Raw genomic sequence first — 18,200 nt, 5'->3', positions numbered from 1 at the left:
GAGCCGCAGCACCACTTCCGGCTTTTTTTTTTTCTTTTTGCTTATGTGGTGCTGAGGAATTGAACCCAGGGCCTCAGTCACGCAAGGCAAGCGCTCTACCGCTGAGCTACCTTCCCAGCCCCCAGAAAAGCAAAGTCTTGGTTGCTGGTGTTATTTGTTTCAACACAGGTAAGGACTGGCTGGCTGAAGACAGTGGTCTGCTGTTACTTAAGGACCCCATTTCAGGGCTTTAACATATACTTGTTCCTGCTTTATGCATGTCACCCACTGCTATAGCAGGAGCACTAGCAATCAAGATGGACAGGCTAGGGTTTATGTGTTAAGATCAGCTGTAGATAACAACAAAAAAAAGGAATTGAGCTAAATTAACAATCAAATAGAACTTTGCTTGTTGTGTATAAGAAATCTGGAGGTAGTAAGTCCACAATTGGCATGCTGCATAATGGTGTTAGGATCATCTCCCATTTCCTTTTCTTTTATGTGCCAGTACTGGGGGCTTGAACTCAAAAGGCTTGGGCACTGTCCCTTAGCTTTTTTGTTCAATATGGGATTCTACCACTTGAGCCACAGCTCAACTTCTAGCTGTTTGCTGTTTAATTGGAGATAAGAATCCCTCAGACTTTTATGCCTGGTTTTATGGACTGGTTTTGAACTGTGACAGGTCTCAGCCCCCTGAGAAACTAGAGCCACTGGTGCCCAGCTTCCCATTTTCTTTCCCATGTAGGGATTTCATCCTCAAGTTCCTCTCTTCCTCCTGTAGCTCCATCATAGGCTAGTCAAGATCCAAACAGGAGCTCTCCCATGTTATTTTATTGGTTACACACTGACCAGCCCTGTTATCACTATGAAAAGGGAATACATGAAGGTATAAATACCATAGGAGAAGATTGCTGGGGGCAGGTGTGTTGTGTGTTCCACATTTTTTTTTTTTTTTTTTTTGCCTGAGGCTGACCTTAGACCAATATTTTCCTACCTGTGGCCTTTCACCTAGCTGAGATCACACCACCGTACTTTGCTTATTGATTGGGAGGTAGGGTTGGAAATGTCTTGATAACTTTTGCCAGTGCTGGCCTTGGACCTTCATCTTCTTGATCTCTTCCTCATAAGTAAGTAGGATTTCAGGCTTAGTCCAACTTGTCCAGCTAGCTTATAACCGAAACCTCACAACCCTACTTCTCAGACTGCAGATTTAGTCAGTGGTAGAGTGCATATTTGTAAAGGGCGGTAGATCCAATCCCCAGCTCTACTAACAAACAAGTGAGCAAAAAATCTTCCTGTAACTGTTTTGATGAATCTTCTTACCCTCCTTTTGCTGCAGAGAAGATCATCTAGATTCTGGCGCTTCTGTGTGAACTTCTTACCTTGAAGTCTTTCCTCCCCCTCTAGAAGTTCTTCGCTAAAATTTAATGTTTACTGCCTGGCTATGCCACTAGCTCACATCTGAAATCCTAGCTACTCAGGAGGCTGAGATCTGGGGATCACAGTTCAAAGCCAGCCTGGGCAAGAAAGTCTGTGAGACTCTTTTCTCCAGTTAACTAGGAAAAAGCTAGAAGTGGGGTTAATGCTCAAGGGATAGAGCACCAGCCTTGAGCAAATAAAGCTCAGGAACAGCTCCCAGGCCCTGAGTTCAAGTCCCAACACCAGCACATTTAAACACATCCCTCCCCCCCAAAAAACAAAAAACCTTTGCATTTACTGAGCCATCATTCTCCATTTCCTGACTCTTGGCTATGCACAGAGCATAGAGGCTCCCATTGATCATTAGTGTACCCTCTCTAGGCTTCTCTGTATCTTGATGATTTCCTTTATTTATTATTATTTTTTGGTCTCTGTGGGACTTGAACTCAGGGCCTAGGTACTGTTTCTGAGCCTCTTTGTGCTCAAGACTAATGCTCTATCACTTGAGCCACCACACCACATCCAGTTTTTGAGTGGTTAATTGGAGATAAAAGTCTCATGGGGAGTTTTCTGCCCAAGCTAGCTTCAAACCTTGAGCCTCTGATCTCAGCCTCCTGAGTAGCTAGGATTTATAGATGTGAGCCACCAGCACCTGGCTGATGATTTCCTTTGATAAGTGATGAGGTTTTCTCACGGAGCCTACAGGAGGAAGGTGGAGTTGGGCCTCTGGGAACATTGCTTGCACAGTAACTGAATTGGAAGTAGGAGGTGGGTTGTTTCTCAGCCACTGAAACATTCCATAGCTTCATTTAAATGATGCTACTATGCAGTGACTCTGGGGAATAAGCTTGGAGAATTTTGAACTCTTCTAGTCTTTGTTTGGTGGGGGGTTAAGGATGTCTAGGGCTGGAGGCTGCTAGAACTGGAGGCACAGTGTGTTTCATTTCAGTTGAGGCTCCTTTCCTCGTGTTGCAATATAAGGTCCCACTCACCTTAGTGAACTTTGTCCCAACCATTGTGCTCAGTCTTAGTTACCAGAATGAATACTTTGCTGCTTTTTTTTTTACTTGTTTGGTGTTGAGCAAACACCTTCCTAGCCACTTGATGTCCTCTTACAGGAGGAGCAGCTGAGAACCTGATCCCCTACGTACTCAGCTCAGGGGCTGAGTCTTGGAGATGAGTGCACCCCCCAATAGCATAGCATGTTGCATGATGAGCTGCCAGCAGCTGACTCAGAACCTGAGTGCTCTGCACTGTAAAAGTAGTGTAGAGTCCTTGGAGAAGGCTGTAATCTTAGATGGGTGGGTGCAGACCCAGGTAGAGAAACCTCAAATAGAAATGTGAATAAACCATCAAACATTCTCTAGGTAGGAGGGTGAATCTCCAAGGAGGAAGTTCTTTTTTTCTCATTTAATTTCTTTTTTTCTCATTAACCTGCCTTCTCCCATCTCTGGTCTCTCTTCACAGAACCCTGCCATCAGCATCACAGAAAATGTGCTGCATTTCAAAGGTCAGTATCTGAATGTCCAGCGGTAGCTTCTGCTGCCTGTCCTGCCATCTGCGTATTTGAATCAGGAGCCATGTCAAGGCACAGGGATTAGAGGGGTGGCCAGCCTATCATCCAAGAGTTGAAAAAGATCTTTGTTTCCTTATGCCATTTGAGGTGCACTAAAGGAGAGGTCAGCTTCCGCTTTCATTCTCTGTCACTAGTTGGAAACTTCAGGCTCAGAGCTGTTTTTGAGATAACAGCATTTCCATGTACCTTACAACTAACTTTCCCTTCTCCTTCTCTCCTTCCCTCCCTCCCTTTCTTCCTTCTTGGGTATTGAATCCAGGTCTTATACCACAGCTCTTTCTGTAAGGAAAAAAAATTGCTTTCTTTCTTTTTTTTTAATTACATTTTTAACTGTAACCCCTCTGTACATCACCTTTATAAGAACAAAAAAAAAATTGCAGGCTGGGAAGTTGGCTCAGTGGTAGAGTGCTTGCCTTGCATGCATGAGGCCCTGGGTTCGATTCCTCTGCCCCACATAAGCAGAAAAAGCTGGAAGTGGTGCTGTGGCTCAAGTGGTAGGGCACTAACTTTGAGCTGAAGAGCTGAGGGACAGTGCCCAGGCCTAGAGTTCAGGCCCCACGACCAATTAAAAAAATAAAATAACAGACAATGCCCAGACCCTGAGTTCACACACACACATGTATACACACACACACACACACACACAAAGGAAAGAAAAAGAAAAAATATTAAAAAAAGAAAAATCTATCTTTAGTGTTATTATAAAGGTAATACAGAGGGCTTATAGCTATATGTCAGGTAAAGAGTACATCTCTTTTTGGACAGTGTCACCCTTTCCCTCTCTCCCAATTTTCCCCCCATCACCAACCACAAGTTGTATAGTTCATTTTCAAGGAAGTTGCTTTCCTTAAACATATCAAGATGGTACATGCATTGGATTTTTCTCTGTAGGGTTTAGAACCAGAGTAAACATGAAAAGTTTATGTACGTGCTACCTTTATCTTTCCCATTTATAACCTTTCACTTGCCCATGACTTATACTGAGGGCTGGGATGTAGCTCAGTGGCAAAGCGCTTGCCTAGCAAGTGCAAGGTCCTGGGTTCGATCCCCAGTACCAAAAAAGAAAAGACCAAAAAAAATAGTTATAAAAAAAACAACCCAGACTTATACTGACCATCACCCAGCCTATATTGGAAGATTAGGTAAATATTCCAAGATAGACCATCAGAGGACTTATGGAGATTAAATTTTTTTCCCAGAATTTTGGTTTATCTACTTGCTGAGTATCTGTTCACAAGCTTCCACACATTTTGACAGGAGCCATTAATATTTGTACAGTGTTGAAAGACCTACCATGCTGACTTTTCAGGTAGCCTTGCTATGCTCAAGTGCGTAGTAACCCATGTTTCTTTTCCATATAGCCCAGGGGCATGGTGCCAAAGGAGACAACGTCTATGAATTTCACCTGGAATTCTTAGACCTTGTGAAGCCAGAGGTATGCTTTTCCTTTCTCACATACCTTTCCTTTGTATGAAGTGAATATTAGCAGTGTAGCACAGTGAAGGGCAGGAGCTATGGAAGAGGAGATAAAAAACCAAAGGGGAATGATAAGAGTTTTGAAAAAAGTTTTAGTTGTGGAGGAATGGTAACATTGGATCTGGGTTTTGCCATTTGTTGGCAACATGACCTCAGTTCTTCGAGTTCCATGTTTCTTTTTTTTTTCTTCTTCTTCTTCTTTTGGCAGGTCATGGGGCTTTAACTCTGGACCTGGGTGCTGTCCTTGAGCTCCTCAGCTCAAGGCGAGCACTTTACCCCTTGAGCCACAGTGCCACTTTGGGGTTTCTGGTGGTTAGTTGGAGATAAGAGTCTCATGGGCTTTACTGCCTGGGCTGGCTTTGAACCAGAATCCTCAGATCTCAGCCTCCTGAGTAGCTAGGATTACAGGCATGAGCCACCGGCTCCTGACTTCATGTTTCTTCTGTATGAGATGATTGGATGACCTGATCCTTGGGGTCCCTTCCAGCTCTGGTCTTCAGTGATGGCAGAGGAGCATGGCACCTCTTAAGAGCAGGGTAGTTGATCAACTAGGAATAGAATCTACAATAGCAGTCAGAAAGTGCTAAAATGGTTGATCTTTAAAAACAATAATGCTAAAATATAATTGGAGTTTCTCTTCATCCAAGACTGGAGGAACTTCTTGCATATGAAGGGAAGGATGTAGTAGATGGTATATTTCAGTTTCCAGATTTACACTCAGCTCTGAGCTTACTGATCTCCCCATGCAGAAGCTTCTCATTTTGAGATACCACTGATAATCCTGGCAGAAGGGGAGAGAATCTGTCAAGGGTTTGTTTCAGAGACAAAGTAGAGGCTATGCAGAGAAAGAAAGAGCTGGAGCAGAATCAGAGAGATGCCTCTGTCTGGCCAGCTCTTCACTGTGACAGCCCTTGGTCTAGATTTTCTCTTTGCATTGCAAGACCAGAGAAGGAAGGTGAGTAAGCATACTGCACAGATTCTCTGTGGTGCTGTGCTGCTAGAGTGAAGTTCCAGTGAGGGGAAGAGGCATTCTAACATTTTCACTTTCTGTTCTAGCCGGTTTACAAACTGACTCAGAGACAGGTGAACATCACTGTACAGAAGAAGGTGAGTCAGTGGTGGGAACGGCTCACCAAGCAGGAGAAGCGTCCACTGTTTTTGGCCCCTGACTTTGATCGCTGGCTGGATGAATCGGATGCTGAAATGGAACTCAGAGCCAAGGTCAGTAAGGATTCCCAAACCTTGCCATTGAAGATGGAGAACTGAGGAATTCCAGTTACTCAGGTCACTTCAGGTTCCTCTAAGAGTCTCATAGGATGGGGATGAAGGTACAATTCCTTTAAAGACTTGGACCTTTTTGAATGAATGAATTTATTAATGGTCCCAGGGCTTGAACTCAGGGCCTAGGTGTTGTCCCTGAGGTTTTGTGCTCAAGGCTAGTGCTCTATCACTTTTGAACTCTACCGTTGTGAGCCACAGCTGACTTTTTTTTTTTTTTTTTGGTAGTTAGTTGGAGGTAAGAGTATCACAGGCTTTCCTGCTCGGGTTGGCTTTGAACTGTGATCCTCAAATCTCAGTCTCCTCAGTAGCTAGTATTATATGTGTGTACATATGTAAAAATGTACACACTCTAGGCCTGGCCCTAGAGTTTTAGGGCAGTACTCTCCCATGTGTGTTGTAGACTCTTTGTTTGTTTGTTTGTTTGTTTTTGGTCATGGGGCTTGAACTCTGGGCCTGGGTGCTGTCTCTCAGCTCTTCAACTCAAGACAAGTGCTCTACCGCTTGAGCCACAATGCCATTTCCAGTTTTCTAGTGGTTTATTGGAGATAAGGGTCTCACGGACTTCCCTGCCCGGGCTGGTTTTGAACCTCGATCCTCAGATCTCAGCCTCCTGAGTAGCTAGGATTACAGGTGTGAGCCACGGGAGCCTGGCTTGTTGTAGACTCTTATCTCATGGATTTTTCTGCCCTGTCTTTGAACTGTAATCCTCAGATATCAGCCTTCTGACTAGGTAGGATTCAGGCATGAGACATTGGTGCTGGCTGAGTCGGGCTTTTTAATATCATCAGCGGGGTCTCTTTCCCCAGTGGAACATGCACACAGTTAGAGGAGGTAGCTTAAGGGAGTCAGATCACTTACCCAGAAAATGGGCTTGTGCAGCATCTGGGAATCCTAACTTGTGTCCTTGAGAAATTTCTGTCTTAATTTCTAGGAGGAAGAACGCCTAAATAAACTCAGAATGGAAAGTGAAGGCTCCCCTGAAAGTAAGTTGCTCCTGTTGGGAGCGTAACTACTGCTCATCGAGGTGGGGTGGCGGTGGATGTGATAGGGTTACCACAGAGAATGTTTGGATGTGTGTATGACAAGTCCTTTATGTCTGACGCCTAAGCTATGCACACCTACCTCAGTAGCCTTACTTTAAATTTCCTGTTCGAGATCTGACACTGTCTGCATTTGCCAGGGCTGCTCTAGCAGAATGGAAGAATCTCAGTCTCCTGGGCTGAGGGCAGATGGCACCCAAAGCCTGCATAGGCATGTGGAATGTGCACAGTCCAGCCTGTACTCCTTCACCCGTGCATTTCTCTCCCACCTGAGTCCTGAGGGGCTTTACTATAGACAAGTGTGAAGATAATTCTGTGTAGCCCTGCTGTCCATGAACCTTTAAAAAAATCCATTTCTGGGCTGGGAAAGTGGCTCAGTGGTAGAGTGCTTGCCTAGCACGCAGGAAGCCCTGGATTCGATTCCTCAGTACCTCATACACAGAAAAAGCCAGAAGTGGTGCTGTGGCTCAAGTGGCTAGCCTTGAGCAAAAGCAGCTCAGGGACAGTGCCCAGGCCCTGAGTTCAAGCCCCAGGACTGGCAAAAAAAAAGGAAAAATCCATTTCTGTAGAGGTGGTGAGGTAAGGTCAAGGGGAGGAGGGGTAGGTGAATGGAGAGAGGAAGGGTGGCCAGCGAACACAGCCATAGTGTTCAGTGTACATATATAAAAACGGTACAGGCAAATTGAGGGGATGAGTGGGGTTGGGAGACGGGTTGAATTATAAAATGGGTGCCATTGATCAGATTGCATAAACTAACATGTTGAATTGAAGTCCCTTTTAATTAAAAAAGGAAAACAAAATCCATTTTTATTTCTTTTTTTTTTTGGTCAGTGGTGGGGCTTGAACTCTGGGCCTGGGCGCTGTCCTCAGCTCTTTAGCTCAAGGCGAGCACTCTATCATTTGAGTCACAGTGCCACTTCCAGTTTTCTGTGTGGTTTATTGAAGAGTCTCACAGACTTTTACTGCCCAGGCTGACTTTGAACTACAATCCTCAGATCTCAGCCTCCTCAGTAGCTATGATTACAGGCATGAGCTACCGGCACCCGGCTTTCCATTTCTATTTCTGTCCGATGAGTTATCAGCAGGAAACTCTGTAAGTGTAGGTATTATTTAGGTTGCATAGTTAGATGAGAATCTTCAGCTGTTTATTACACTCATGCCACGTGCAAAGCATGGGCCCGATGAATCCATCATGGGCTCCCTGTAGGTGGATTAGAAGAACAATGTAGTGGCAAGTGTGTGCGGGTCTGTGAAGAGCTATCTCTGAACAGCCGAAAGAAGTAAGTCTCTTCATTCATTCCAGGTTGCCTTTTGTTCAAGTTTTGTGGCACTTACCTGGCATGCCATATAAGGAAGAGGAAAGATTTTTGTGTGTGTGTTGGCACTGGCACTCGTTTTCTCACTCAAGGGTGGCATTCTGCTTAAGCCACAGCTCCACTTCTGGCTTTTTGCTGGTTAATTGGAGATTAGAGTCTCATGGACTTCTGCCTTGGCTGGCTTCCAACTGTGATCCTTAGATCTCAGTTTTGTAAGTAGAATTACAAGCAAGAGCCCTTGAGGCCCAGCCTCAGCCCTGTTCTGGAGGACAGTCCTTTCCTTTCCCTCCTCAGACTCAGTCATGGTTCTAAGCTCCTTCCTTCTCCCTTAACTCTGTAGTCAGCTGATCCTTCACAAGCTGTAAATGTCCTTTTCCTTTGGTTTTGTCCTCATCCTGCCTATGAGGCAGGATCCAGCTCAGATACCAGTCTAGCCACCCACACCTGCTGGGGCCCGCTGCCATCTCCCACCTTGAACATTTCAAGACTTTTCTGGATGCTCTCCAGCATGCATCGTGGCGTTGCAGTTGAAGGAGTTTGAGAGCAGTGTCCTGGGTCATGGGTTCACTTTTGTACCCCAGCCGTGTCCCTCATAGGGCCTGGCACACTTGGTGTTTACCTGGTGATTGCTAAGGGAATAGGTGAGCAAATGTCAGGGTGACTTGTATTTTGTTTCCTGTTTTTGCTTCTTGGAGCTAGTGACTTGCATGACCTTCACATTTCTGTTCTATGAGGCCGTGTCAGAGGTCATGGTTTTGTGCCGGGCAATGTCTTTCTCCTGGGCTTGCGGAGTCTGAGGGCTGGAAGTTGTCCGGACACAGACAGCTCCTCTCTGTGACCACTGCGGTTACAGTTCACTGCCTTGCTTTGCTTTTCAGCTCTCACAAGCTTGAAGAAAGGATACCTGTTCATGTACAACCTTGTGCAGTTCTTGGGGTTCTCCTGGATCTTTGTCAACTTGACAGTGCGGTTCTTTATCTTGGGAAAAGGCAAGTATACTATCATCAGAGCTACGGTTTCCCTTTCTCAGTAGTTTGGCCCACTGCCCACCCATAACAGCACTCTGCACCTTTGAAATGAACAGTAACCGGGGTTTGCGTAGCACCTTCCTGCCTCTCACTGTGCTTTTCACAGTGCTCAGCTCCCTTGGCCTTGCAAAACAGGCTGGCTGGATATTCGTCCATGTAACAAGCAGGGAAACAGGCCTAGAGATTTCACTCTGCAAATAGGTTCCTAACCTATCAGTCCATAGGCTGGGAACAGTGGCTCATGCATGTAATCCTAGCTACTCTTGGGGGCAGAGATTTGTTCAAATGTCTTACCAATGAGGGATTAGTTTGAGTTTTTAAAATTCTTCTTTATTTTGTAAAATATATGGTATATGGTAAGAACTATAAGTATTTGGAAAATGTAAATTCTAAAAAGAAGACAACTGGGGCTGGAGGTGTGCTCAAGTAGTAGAGAGCCTGGCTAGCAAGTACAAGGCACCAAGTTCAAACTGCCTCCTCCCCCCAAAAAATATGACCGGAAAAAAGACCAGGAAAAAGATTGGGTACAAGTCTATCTGGGTAAAAATTGATTAAAGCCACCCAATCTCAACAATAAAAGCTGGGTGGTGGTAGCACATGTCTATCATCCCAGCTATGAGAGAGGTATAAGTAGGAGGATTGTAGTTCAGGTCATCTTGGGCAAAAACATGCTATCCTATGTCAAAACACAACTAAAGCAAAAAGGGCCAGGGGCTGGACTCAAGTCTTTTAGCATCCAACTAGCAAGTAGAAGGCTCTGAATTCAAACTGCAGTACCACCAAGGAAAGGTAGAAAAGTCCTGTTGACTGTTTTATTCTCCTTTCTAAAAGTTTCCACCTGCAGTTTATAAGAGGTGAGTCATAGTTAGCTTTACAGTCATCTGAACAAACTTTTTGTTGTTTTCTCGTGGTGCTGGAGATTGAACTCAGGGCCTTCTACATGCTAGGGAAGCACCATGGAGCTACATCCGCCAGCCCTTAGAATATTGAAGCATTTGAACACAAATTGCATAATTGCATACGAAATAATTATGTAACTACAAGAGAAAGACTAGGAAAATTATATGGAAATATGACTAAGGGAGCAGAGATCACACCTTGTACCCCTACCTCTGATTTTTCCTGTTTTCCAAACTTCCATAAATGAGTAAGTTACTTTTATGTTTATTATTTTTGTGCTGGTACTAAGGCTTGAGTTCAGGGCCTGGGCACTATACCTTAGCTTTTGATGGTTAATTGGGCATAAGAATCTCACAAACATTCCTGTCCAGACTGGCTTCTAACCTCAGTCCTCAGATCTCGGCCTCCTGAGTAGCTAGAGTTCGTAGGTATGAGCCACTGGTGCTAGGCTAGAGAAAGGTTTTTATAGTCCTAAAAGGTACTCACATGCTAACTGGATACGGTGTTGTTTTTTGTCTGTTTTGGTTTTTGCCGGTCCTAGGCCTTGAACTCTGGGTCTGGGTGCTGTCACTAAGCTCCTTTTGCACAAGGTTATCCCTCTAAAACTTGAGTTATAGCACCGCTTGCAGCTTTTTCTGTGATTACTTAGAGACAAGAGGCTCATAGACTTTCCTGCTCAGGCTGGTTTCAAACCATAATCCTCAGATCTCAGCCTCCTGAGTAGCTAGGATTACAGATGTGAGGCACCAGCACCTAGCTTGAATATGGGGTTTAATCTATGGTACCATGAAACAGTACACTCTGGAAAGATAATTGGCCTAATGCATCCAGTTGTCAAAATATAATTTGTGCTTTAATCTTGTCACTCCACTTTTAAGAATTTGTCCTTAGGAAGTTAATAATGATCTGTGTAATTACGCTATGAGAACTAGAATACTGGTTGAACTTCACTGATTGGGTTACCCTTAATGTGCATCTGTGCCTACAGAGTCCTTTTACGACACTTTCCACTCGGTGGCCGACATGATGTATTTCTGCCAGATGTTGGCGCTTGTGGAAACCATCAATGCAGCAATCGGAGTCACTAGCTCGCCAGTATTGCCTTCTCTCCTCCAGGTACTGAGTGGTTGCGTTTGAGGGTAGGAATGAATGATTTTAGTATGTATCTTGTAGATGTGTCATCATATGCTACATTTCAGTAACTAGGAATGTCTATATATATATATATATATATATATATATATATATACACATGGAAATAGCCATGTTTTATGTGAAAAAGGAAAATTTTTAGATGTCAAGGATACTGTCCAAGGTAGATCTTTACAACTGGGTCCTGGTGGCTTATGCCTATATTTCCCACTATTCAATAGGCTACAACTCTTACCTCCAATTAACTATCAATTAGCTAGAAGTGGAGGTGTGCTCAAATGGTAGAACAGGCTTGGGCATAAAAGGTAAGGGAGAATGCCCAGGCCCAAAGTTTAAGCCTTGGCATTGGAACAATAACAAGAAGTCCAAAGTAGACCTTTACCTTTGCAAGCCTATTAAATTATTATAAGGTGGAAAGTTTTTTTTTTATGTCAAAGGCCATTTGGATGTTTATAACATCATTCAAAGGCCATACAAAAGCATTAATACAGGTAGATGGCTAAGAGGAGCAGACTAGAAGCATACGAGAAATAGAGATGTCTGTCCTGTCATGTACCAAATGATTTTTCGGCCTTACAGGGCCCGAGAACTGTATGTTACAACTTTGTAAATGTTACAAACTTTTTTTTTTTTTTTTGGCAGTCATGGGGCCTGAATTCAGGACCTGGACTCTGTCCCTGAACTCTTTTGCTCAAGGCTAGTGCTCTACCACTTGAGCCACAGCACCACTTCTGTTTTTCTGGTGGTTAACTTTGTAGATAAGAGTCTCACAGACTTTCCTGGCTGGGCTGACTTTGAACCATGATCCTCAGATCTCAGCATTCTGAGTAGCTAGGATTACAGGTATGAGCCACCAGCACCCAGCAGATTACAAATTTTATAACATTACCAGTATTGCCTTTTCTCCTCCAGGGATTATAAAATTATAAAAAGAGATTCTCACAAAATTATAAACAGGACTTCAAAGCAATCGGGGATAGAAAAACATACCCTTAGTCTCTGGGTAGATGAAGGAGTTCTTGTCCCTGTTGTGACTTTCCTCTACTAATGCAGCTATTTGGTTTCCTTTGCCACTGGCTGCCAGTAATATGGCACCTAGATCCTTGCCCTGGTTCGTAGCTGTTCGATCGCACTCCATTAGGTTCCAGCTAGGCAGCTGCAGAGGCCGCCCATGATGGGTGGTCATCTCCTCTATGTCCTGTGTCCCTAGCTCATGCTGGTAATGTTATAAAATTTGTAATTTGCTGGGTGCTGGTGGCTCATACCTATAATCCTAGCTACTCAGAACGTTGAGATCTGAGGATCATGGTTCAAAGTCAGCCCAGCCAGGAAAATCTGTGTCAGCTGATGCTGATGCTGACTGTGGCTATGAACAGGAAAGAAGACACTTAAGACAATATAAAAAGGTTTGAAAAAAGAGGCAGATAGAACTTCTATTAATGAAAAATGCAATAACCTAATTTTAAAATTTGTTGGATAGCTTTGGAAGTGTGTTAGACACATCTGAAGTAAAAATTAGTGGATTATTTAAACACAGGAGAGAGCACAAAAAGTATTGACATAATTTTCTTGAATTGTAAGACTCAGTAGTACATTCTCATTTTTTTTTTTTTTTGGGTCGGTTGTGGGGCCTGAACTCTGGGCCTGGGCACTGTCCCTCAGCTCTTCAGCTCAAGGCTAGTGTTCTACCACTTGAGCCACTGCGCCACTTCTGGCTTTTTCTGCTTATGTGGTGCTAAGGAATGAACCCAGAGGCTCATGCATGCAAGGCAAGCACTCTACCACTGAGCCACTTTCCCAACCCCCATTCTCATTTGTAGAGTAAATGTAATTCCAATTAAAATACAAACAGTTTTGCAATGATACATTTCTGAAATTTTGTGAAAAACAAAAGACTTCAGGTGGTAGTTTATTCAAACTAGCTAAAAGTAGAATACCACCAATATGCCGATAGAGAATGGAGAAGAAGAAAGTGGCATAGGCACTGGGTCTTGGGATCCAGTGCTAGTCACAGAAATGCAGATAGTGCACGGCTGTACTTGGGGAGGCATTTAGACTAATGAAGACAGAGACAGCAACCATCGAAGTATGCTGTGAAGATACAGGATGGTGGACCAGTTCTTTTTTTTGGGGGGGGGGTCTGGTCGTGGGGCCTGGGCGCTGTCCCTCAGCTCTTCAGCTCAAGGCCAGTGCTCTACCACTTTTGAGCCACAGCGCCACTTCCGGCTTTTTTCTTTTTGCTTATGTGGTGCTAAGGAATCAAACCCAGGGCCTCAGGCATGCAAGGCAAGCGCTCTACCACTGAGCCACCTTCCCAGCCCCGGTGGACCAGTTCTTTAACTTGGCCGTGGAAACAAGTCACAAATGTTCGCTGTCAGTATTTTATAAATTGTGTGTGTGTGTGTGTGTGTGTGTGTGTGTGTGTGTGTGTGTGGCATTTCCGATGCACTAGGGCACACCAAAGTACCAGGCTGGCATGGGTACTTAAGCCCATCCTTGTAGATGGAAAGGAACAGTCTTGTTGACTCCATGTTTCCCACTTCCGCTCACCTAGTGGGACTGCATAAAGTGTTTCTGTGGCACCTGTACGTATTTTTCACTTGTTCTTTTTCTCACTTGGGTCTTTTTAATAGCTTCTTGGAAGAAATTTTATTTTGTTTATTGTCTTTGGCACCATGGAAGAAATGCAAAACAAAGCTGTGGTTTTCTTCGTGTTTTATTTTTGGAGCATGATTGAAATTTTCAGGTGAGTACAAATGCCGGTATATTTGAATGCCTCTTGCTCTCTGAGCAGTTCTCTTCGTGAGGGACTTCCTGTCTTGGCCAGAGTCTCATTAAGTTTGGGTTATGGATGTGGAGAATTCTTCTTTAAAAAAATTAGCATACATTAGTTTATGAAGGTTGGGAGTGTTCATTGTGATGTTTCTGCACATGTAAACTGTATCCTCATCAATCATCTCTTGTATAACTCACCCCATCCTGCCCCCTTTTGAAAAGTTTCTGCAGTTTTCATTGTTTTATTTTCATAAATGCACATAAGCTACTTTGACAGCGTCTTCATTCATTGTTTGTTAGCCCCCCTCCCTCCTGCTGTTACACGCTACCCCTATCCGAGCCTGTCTTAGTTTGTACTTTCCTATCTCTTTTTTTTTTCCCTCAGTCCTGCGCTTGAACTCAGGGCCTGGGCGCTCTCCCTGAGCTTCTTTTTTTTGTTTTGGGTCCGGTCATGGGGCCTGAACTCTGGGCCTGGGCGCTATTCCTCAGCTCTTCAGCTCAAGGCTAGCGCTCTACCACTTGAGCCACAGTACCACTTCCGCCTTTTTTTCTTTTTGCTTATGTGGTGCTGAGGAATGGAACCCAGGGCCTCATGCATGCAAGGCAAGCGCTCTACCACTGAGCCAACTTCCCAGCCCCTCCCCGAGTTTCTTTTTGCTCAGGCTAGCCCTCTACCACTTGAGCCACAGTACCACTTCCAGCTTTTTTTGTGTGTATATGGTACTGAGGAATGGAACCCAGGGCTTCCTGCATGCTAGGTGAGCACTCTGTCACTAAGCCACATTCCCAGCACATCTTTTTGTTTAGGTTCTAGTACCAGGGCTTGAACTCAGGGCCTCACACTCACAGCTGGCACTCTACCTCTTATATGCACGTTACATGTGTGCACGTACATGCATGTTTGTGTGTGTGTGTTGATTGCACCAAAGAATTTCATGTTTCAGACATGGACATATTATATTTGTTCTGAATAACCTACTCTCTGTTGTTTTCTCTTCCTCAACTCCTATTGACCAGCAGCTTTTGTTGAGATTCTTACATCATTGAGAATGTGGAGAATTCTAGCCACATTAGTGTGCTTTGCCAAGTCAAGGGAGATCTTTTAAAGCAATGCTTGGAACCTGTGTACTAGGGAGCAGAAGAGAAGCAGGGAAATGAAAGACCCAAGTCAGGCATAGCATGAACATGCTTGTAATCCCACCATTCAGGAGGATGAGGCAGGAGGGTTGGTGAGCTCAAGGCCAGCCTGGGCTACATAGTGGGTCGGCCTGGACCACATTAGGAGAACCTAGCTCAAAAACCGAAAAGAAGCTGGGTGCTGGTGGCTCACACCTGTAATCCTAGCTACTCAGGAGGCTGAGATCTGAGGATTGTGGTTCAAAGCCAGCCCAGGCAGGAAAGTCCGTGAGACTCTTATCTCCAGTTAAGTACCAGAAAACTGGAAGTAGCTCAAGTGGTAGAGTGTTTGCCTTGAGCTGAAGAGCTCAGGGACAGCACCCAGCCTTGAGCTGAAAAGCTCAGGGACAGCACCCAGGCCCAGAGTTCAAGCCCCACTACTGACCACCCCCATCCCCTCCCCACCCCCCGCAAAAAAAAAAAAAAAAGGAAAAAGGAAAGTCCATTCTTACTATGACTGTAAGATCTTGTTGTGTCCAAAAGATCCAAGGCCCACCCACAAAGAAAATACTTGATAGGGCTGAAGAAATACGACATTGAAGGAAGAGTTCATGTTGTATGGAATTGGTCAAGGTAGCTTACTAGATAGTAGATAAATTCTTTTAGGGTCAAGTGTTATGTTCCTGTCTGTAATCTTAGCTATTTAGGAGGCTGAGATTGGGAGGACCGTGGTTTGAAGCCAAACCTCAACTCTTCTTGTGTGTGTGTGCCATTCAGAACAAAAGCATCATGCTCTCCTTAGATGATTTCCTCACAGCTGGTGTTCTACCACGTAAGCCATGCCTCCTATCCAGTTCCTCTGCTGGTTAGAGAAGAGTACGTAGACTTAGAGAAGATTTACACACCAAAAACCAGACCCACTAGGAGTGTTTGCCACAGCCACAAGGAGTATCACACACTTTTCTGTTTTTGTTGGCTTTAAACTGGGATCCTCTAGGTTTTGGCTTCCTAACTAATTAGAATCACAGGAGTGAGCCAGGTGTCCAGCTTGAACCTCAACTTTCTGCAAGCAAAGAGTTGGCAAGATCCCATTTCAGCCAGTATGCTGGGCATGGTGGGAAACATTTGTGATCCCAGCCACAACAGAGGATGTAGGATCAATGTCTTGAAATCAGCCCAGGCAGAAATGTTAAATTCTACCTGTAAAAACAAAGCCAAAATGGCTGGGGATGTAATTCAAATGGTAGAGCACCTGCCTAACAGACAAGAAGCCCTGAGTTCAAACTGCCCCTCTCCCCCACCTCCCCCATTCTCCTAAAAAAAGGTTTGCTACATACGTTGATAAGAATTCCCTGAGACCTCAACTTCGTCAGTAAAGGAGTGGGTAGGTAGCCAGGATTCAAATAATGTTGTAAAGAAGCATGTGTGCACACACATGATATGCCAGTATTGGGATTTGAACTCGAGGCCTAAGCACTGTCCCTTAGCTTTTTCACTCAAAGCTGGCACTCACCATTTGTGCCATAACTCCACTTCTGACTTTTTGCTGGTTAACTGGAGTCTCATGGACTTTCCCGCCGTGCTGGCTTCAAACTGCAGTCCTCAGATCTGAGTCTGCTGAGCAGCTAGGATTATAGGCATGAGCCACACACATCCATGGTACTTGTAGGGTTGCATTCGAACCTGACGGTTTCACACTGGCATCCCTGTTCCTGTCAGGTACCCCTTCTACATGCTCACTTGCATCGACATGGACTGGAAGGTACTCACCTGGCTTCGCTACACCGTGTGGATTCCCATCTACCCTCTGGGATGTTTGGCAGAAGGTATTTTCAGAAACAAGATCTCATAGCAAGGCTCCTAGGCTGCCCAGTGGCTAAGAGAACAGTGGTTTCAGCTCTGCCAGCCTGAGCCTGATGACTAGGGTATTAGTCTGATAACTAGGGTATTGGACTTCTCAGGATTTCTTCCTTGCACCCTCTTTCCCTCATGTCTCTGGCTCTTGCAGAGACAGCTGGTATAAGGTTTGGCAGCTGGGGGTTCATTTATGGTATGCTCTTAGGAGTTCTTAGGAGTTGTGTGTTTGTTTTATTCTGATCCACACCCAGTGAATTCTGGTATGATTCCTCTCCCGGTGCCATGCCTATCCTTGCTCCTCTCAGTGGACAGCCTGGGTACCTCAGGACCTGGGGAGGAAAGCAGTGGCCCAAGCTTTGCGTTGAAGGGGCCGGGGAAAGCAGTGGCCCAAGCTTTGCGTTGAAGGGGCGGGCGAAGGAAGAGCCTCCAGCCCTCCTGCTGAGGGCTTGGGCAGGCAGCTGGGGCTGGGCGGCAGGCCTGTGTCCCACACTGCTGATGAGCTCTCTCTCTGTCTGCAGCGGTCTCCGTGATCCAGTCCATTCCTGTGTTTAACGAGTCAGGAAGATTCAGTTTCACATTGCCATATCCTGTGAAAATCAAAGTGCGATTTTCCTTTTTCCTTCAGGTTTATCTTATCATGTTATTTTTAGGTAAGTATTTTCTCGGTGACGTAGATGTTTTTTCCTGTTGAATGGTTTAGCGTTTTAAGTGTCCTTACTAGCTAGCTTTTTCTGGAAGAGTACATAGCCTTAGAGAAGATGTACACAGCAAAAACTACACCTACCAGGAGTGTCTACCACAGCCTCAAACAGCATTAGAAATGCTTTGACAACAGAGTAGGAGCCAGCCTGGGCTACAGAAATGCACTACAGCAGCCTATATATATATTAGTTATTGCTGGGTTCTAACAAATCATCACAAGGCTTAATTAAGTAGCAAAAAATTGCAAACCTTTATTGCATTCCATGGTTCTAGCTCCAGGTCTCTCCTGGGACTCCAGTCAGGCTGGCAAGTGGAGGAGGTGTGCTCAGCTCACTCTGGTTGCTGTGGTCCCATTCCTCGGTAGCCCCCGAGCAGGTGATCAGAAACAGAACGTAATCTCAGAAGGGACCCAGTGCTCCAGCCCAGTGCTGGAGGAAAATGTATAGGAAATACCCGGCATGTGGAGGCTGGGAGTCCCAGAGGGTGAAGCCAGAAAGTTGGCGTCCTGGTCACTTTGTACTGGAGAGAAGATCTACTCCCTCAGGGGATGAGCAAGGTTAACTTTCCTGGTTTCCTACTTCAG

General features: G+C 44.9%; 1 protein-coding gene across 1 annotated transcript in view; it reads left to right on the top strand.

The window, feature by feature from the left end:
- Hacd3 (3-hydroxyacyl-CoA dehydratase 3) overlaps window positions 1-18,200 on the top strand; it is a gene marked incomplete at its 5' end in the record, with an annotated part of 34,646 nt that overhangs the window by 13,784 nt on the left and 2,662 nt on the right. The window contains 9 exons of the mRNA XM_013009909.1: window positions 2,866-2,908; window positions 4,336-4,409; window positions 5,507-5,671; window positions 6,663-6,714; window positions 8,966-9,076; window positions 11,004-11,131; window positions 13,801-13,913; window positions 16,778-16,884; window positions 17,434-17,565. Coding sequence (XP_012865363.1) covers window positions 2,866-2,908; window positions 4,336-4,409; window positions 5,507-5,671; window positions 6,663-6,714; window positions 8,966-9,076; window positions 11,004-11,131; window positions 13,801-13,913; window positions 16,778-16,884; window positions 17,434-17,565 — 925 coding nt within the window. The remainder of the gene's footprint in view (window positions 1-2,865; window positions 2,909-4,335; window positions 4,410-5,506; window positions 5,672-6,662; window positions 6,715-8,965; window positions 9,077-11,003; window positions 11,132-13,800; window positions 13,914-16,777; window positions 16,885-17,433; window positions 17,566-18,200) is intronic.

This window comes from Dipodomys ordii, unplaced genomic scaffold (assembly GCF_000151885.1).
Source record: "Dipodomys ordii isolate 6190 unplaced genomic scaffold, Dord_2.0 Scaffold11, whole genome shotgun sequence".
Taxonomy (NCBI): Eukaryota; Metazoa; Chordata; class Mammalia; order Rodentia; family Heteromyidae; genus Dipodomys; species Dipodomys ordii.
The sequence above is the reverse complement of the archived record's forward strand: the minus strand, read 5'-3'. Positions and strand labels throughout refer to the sequence as shown.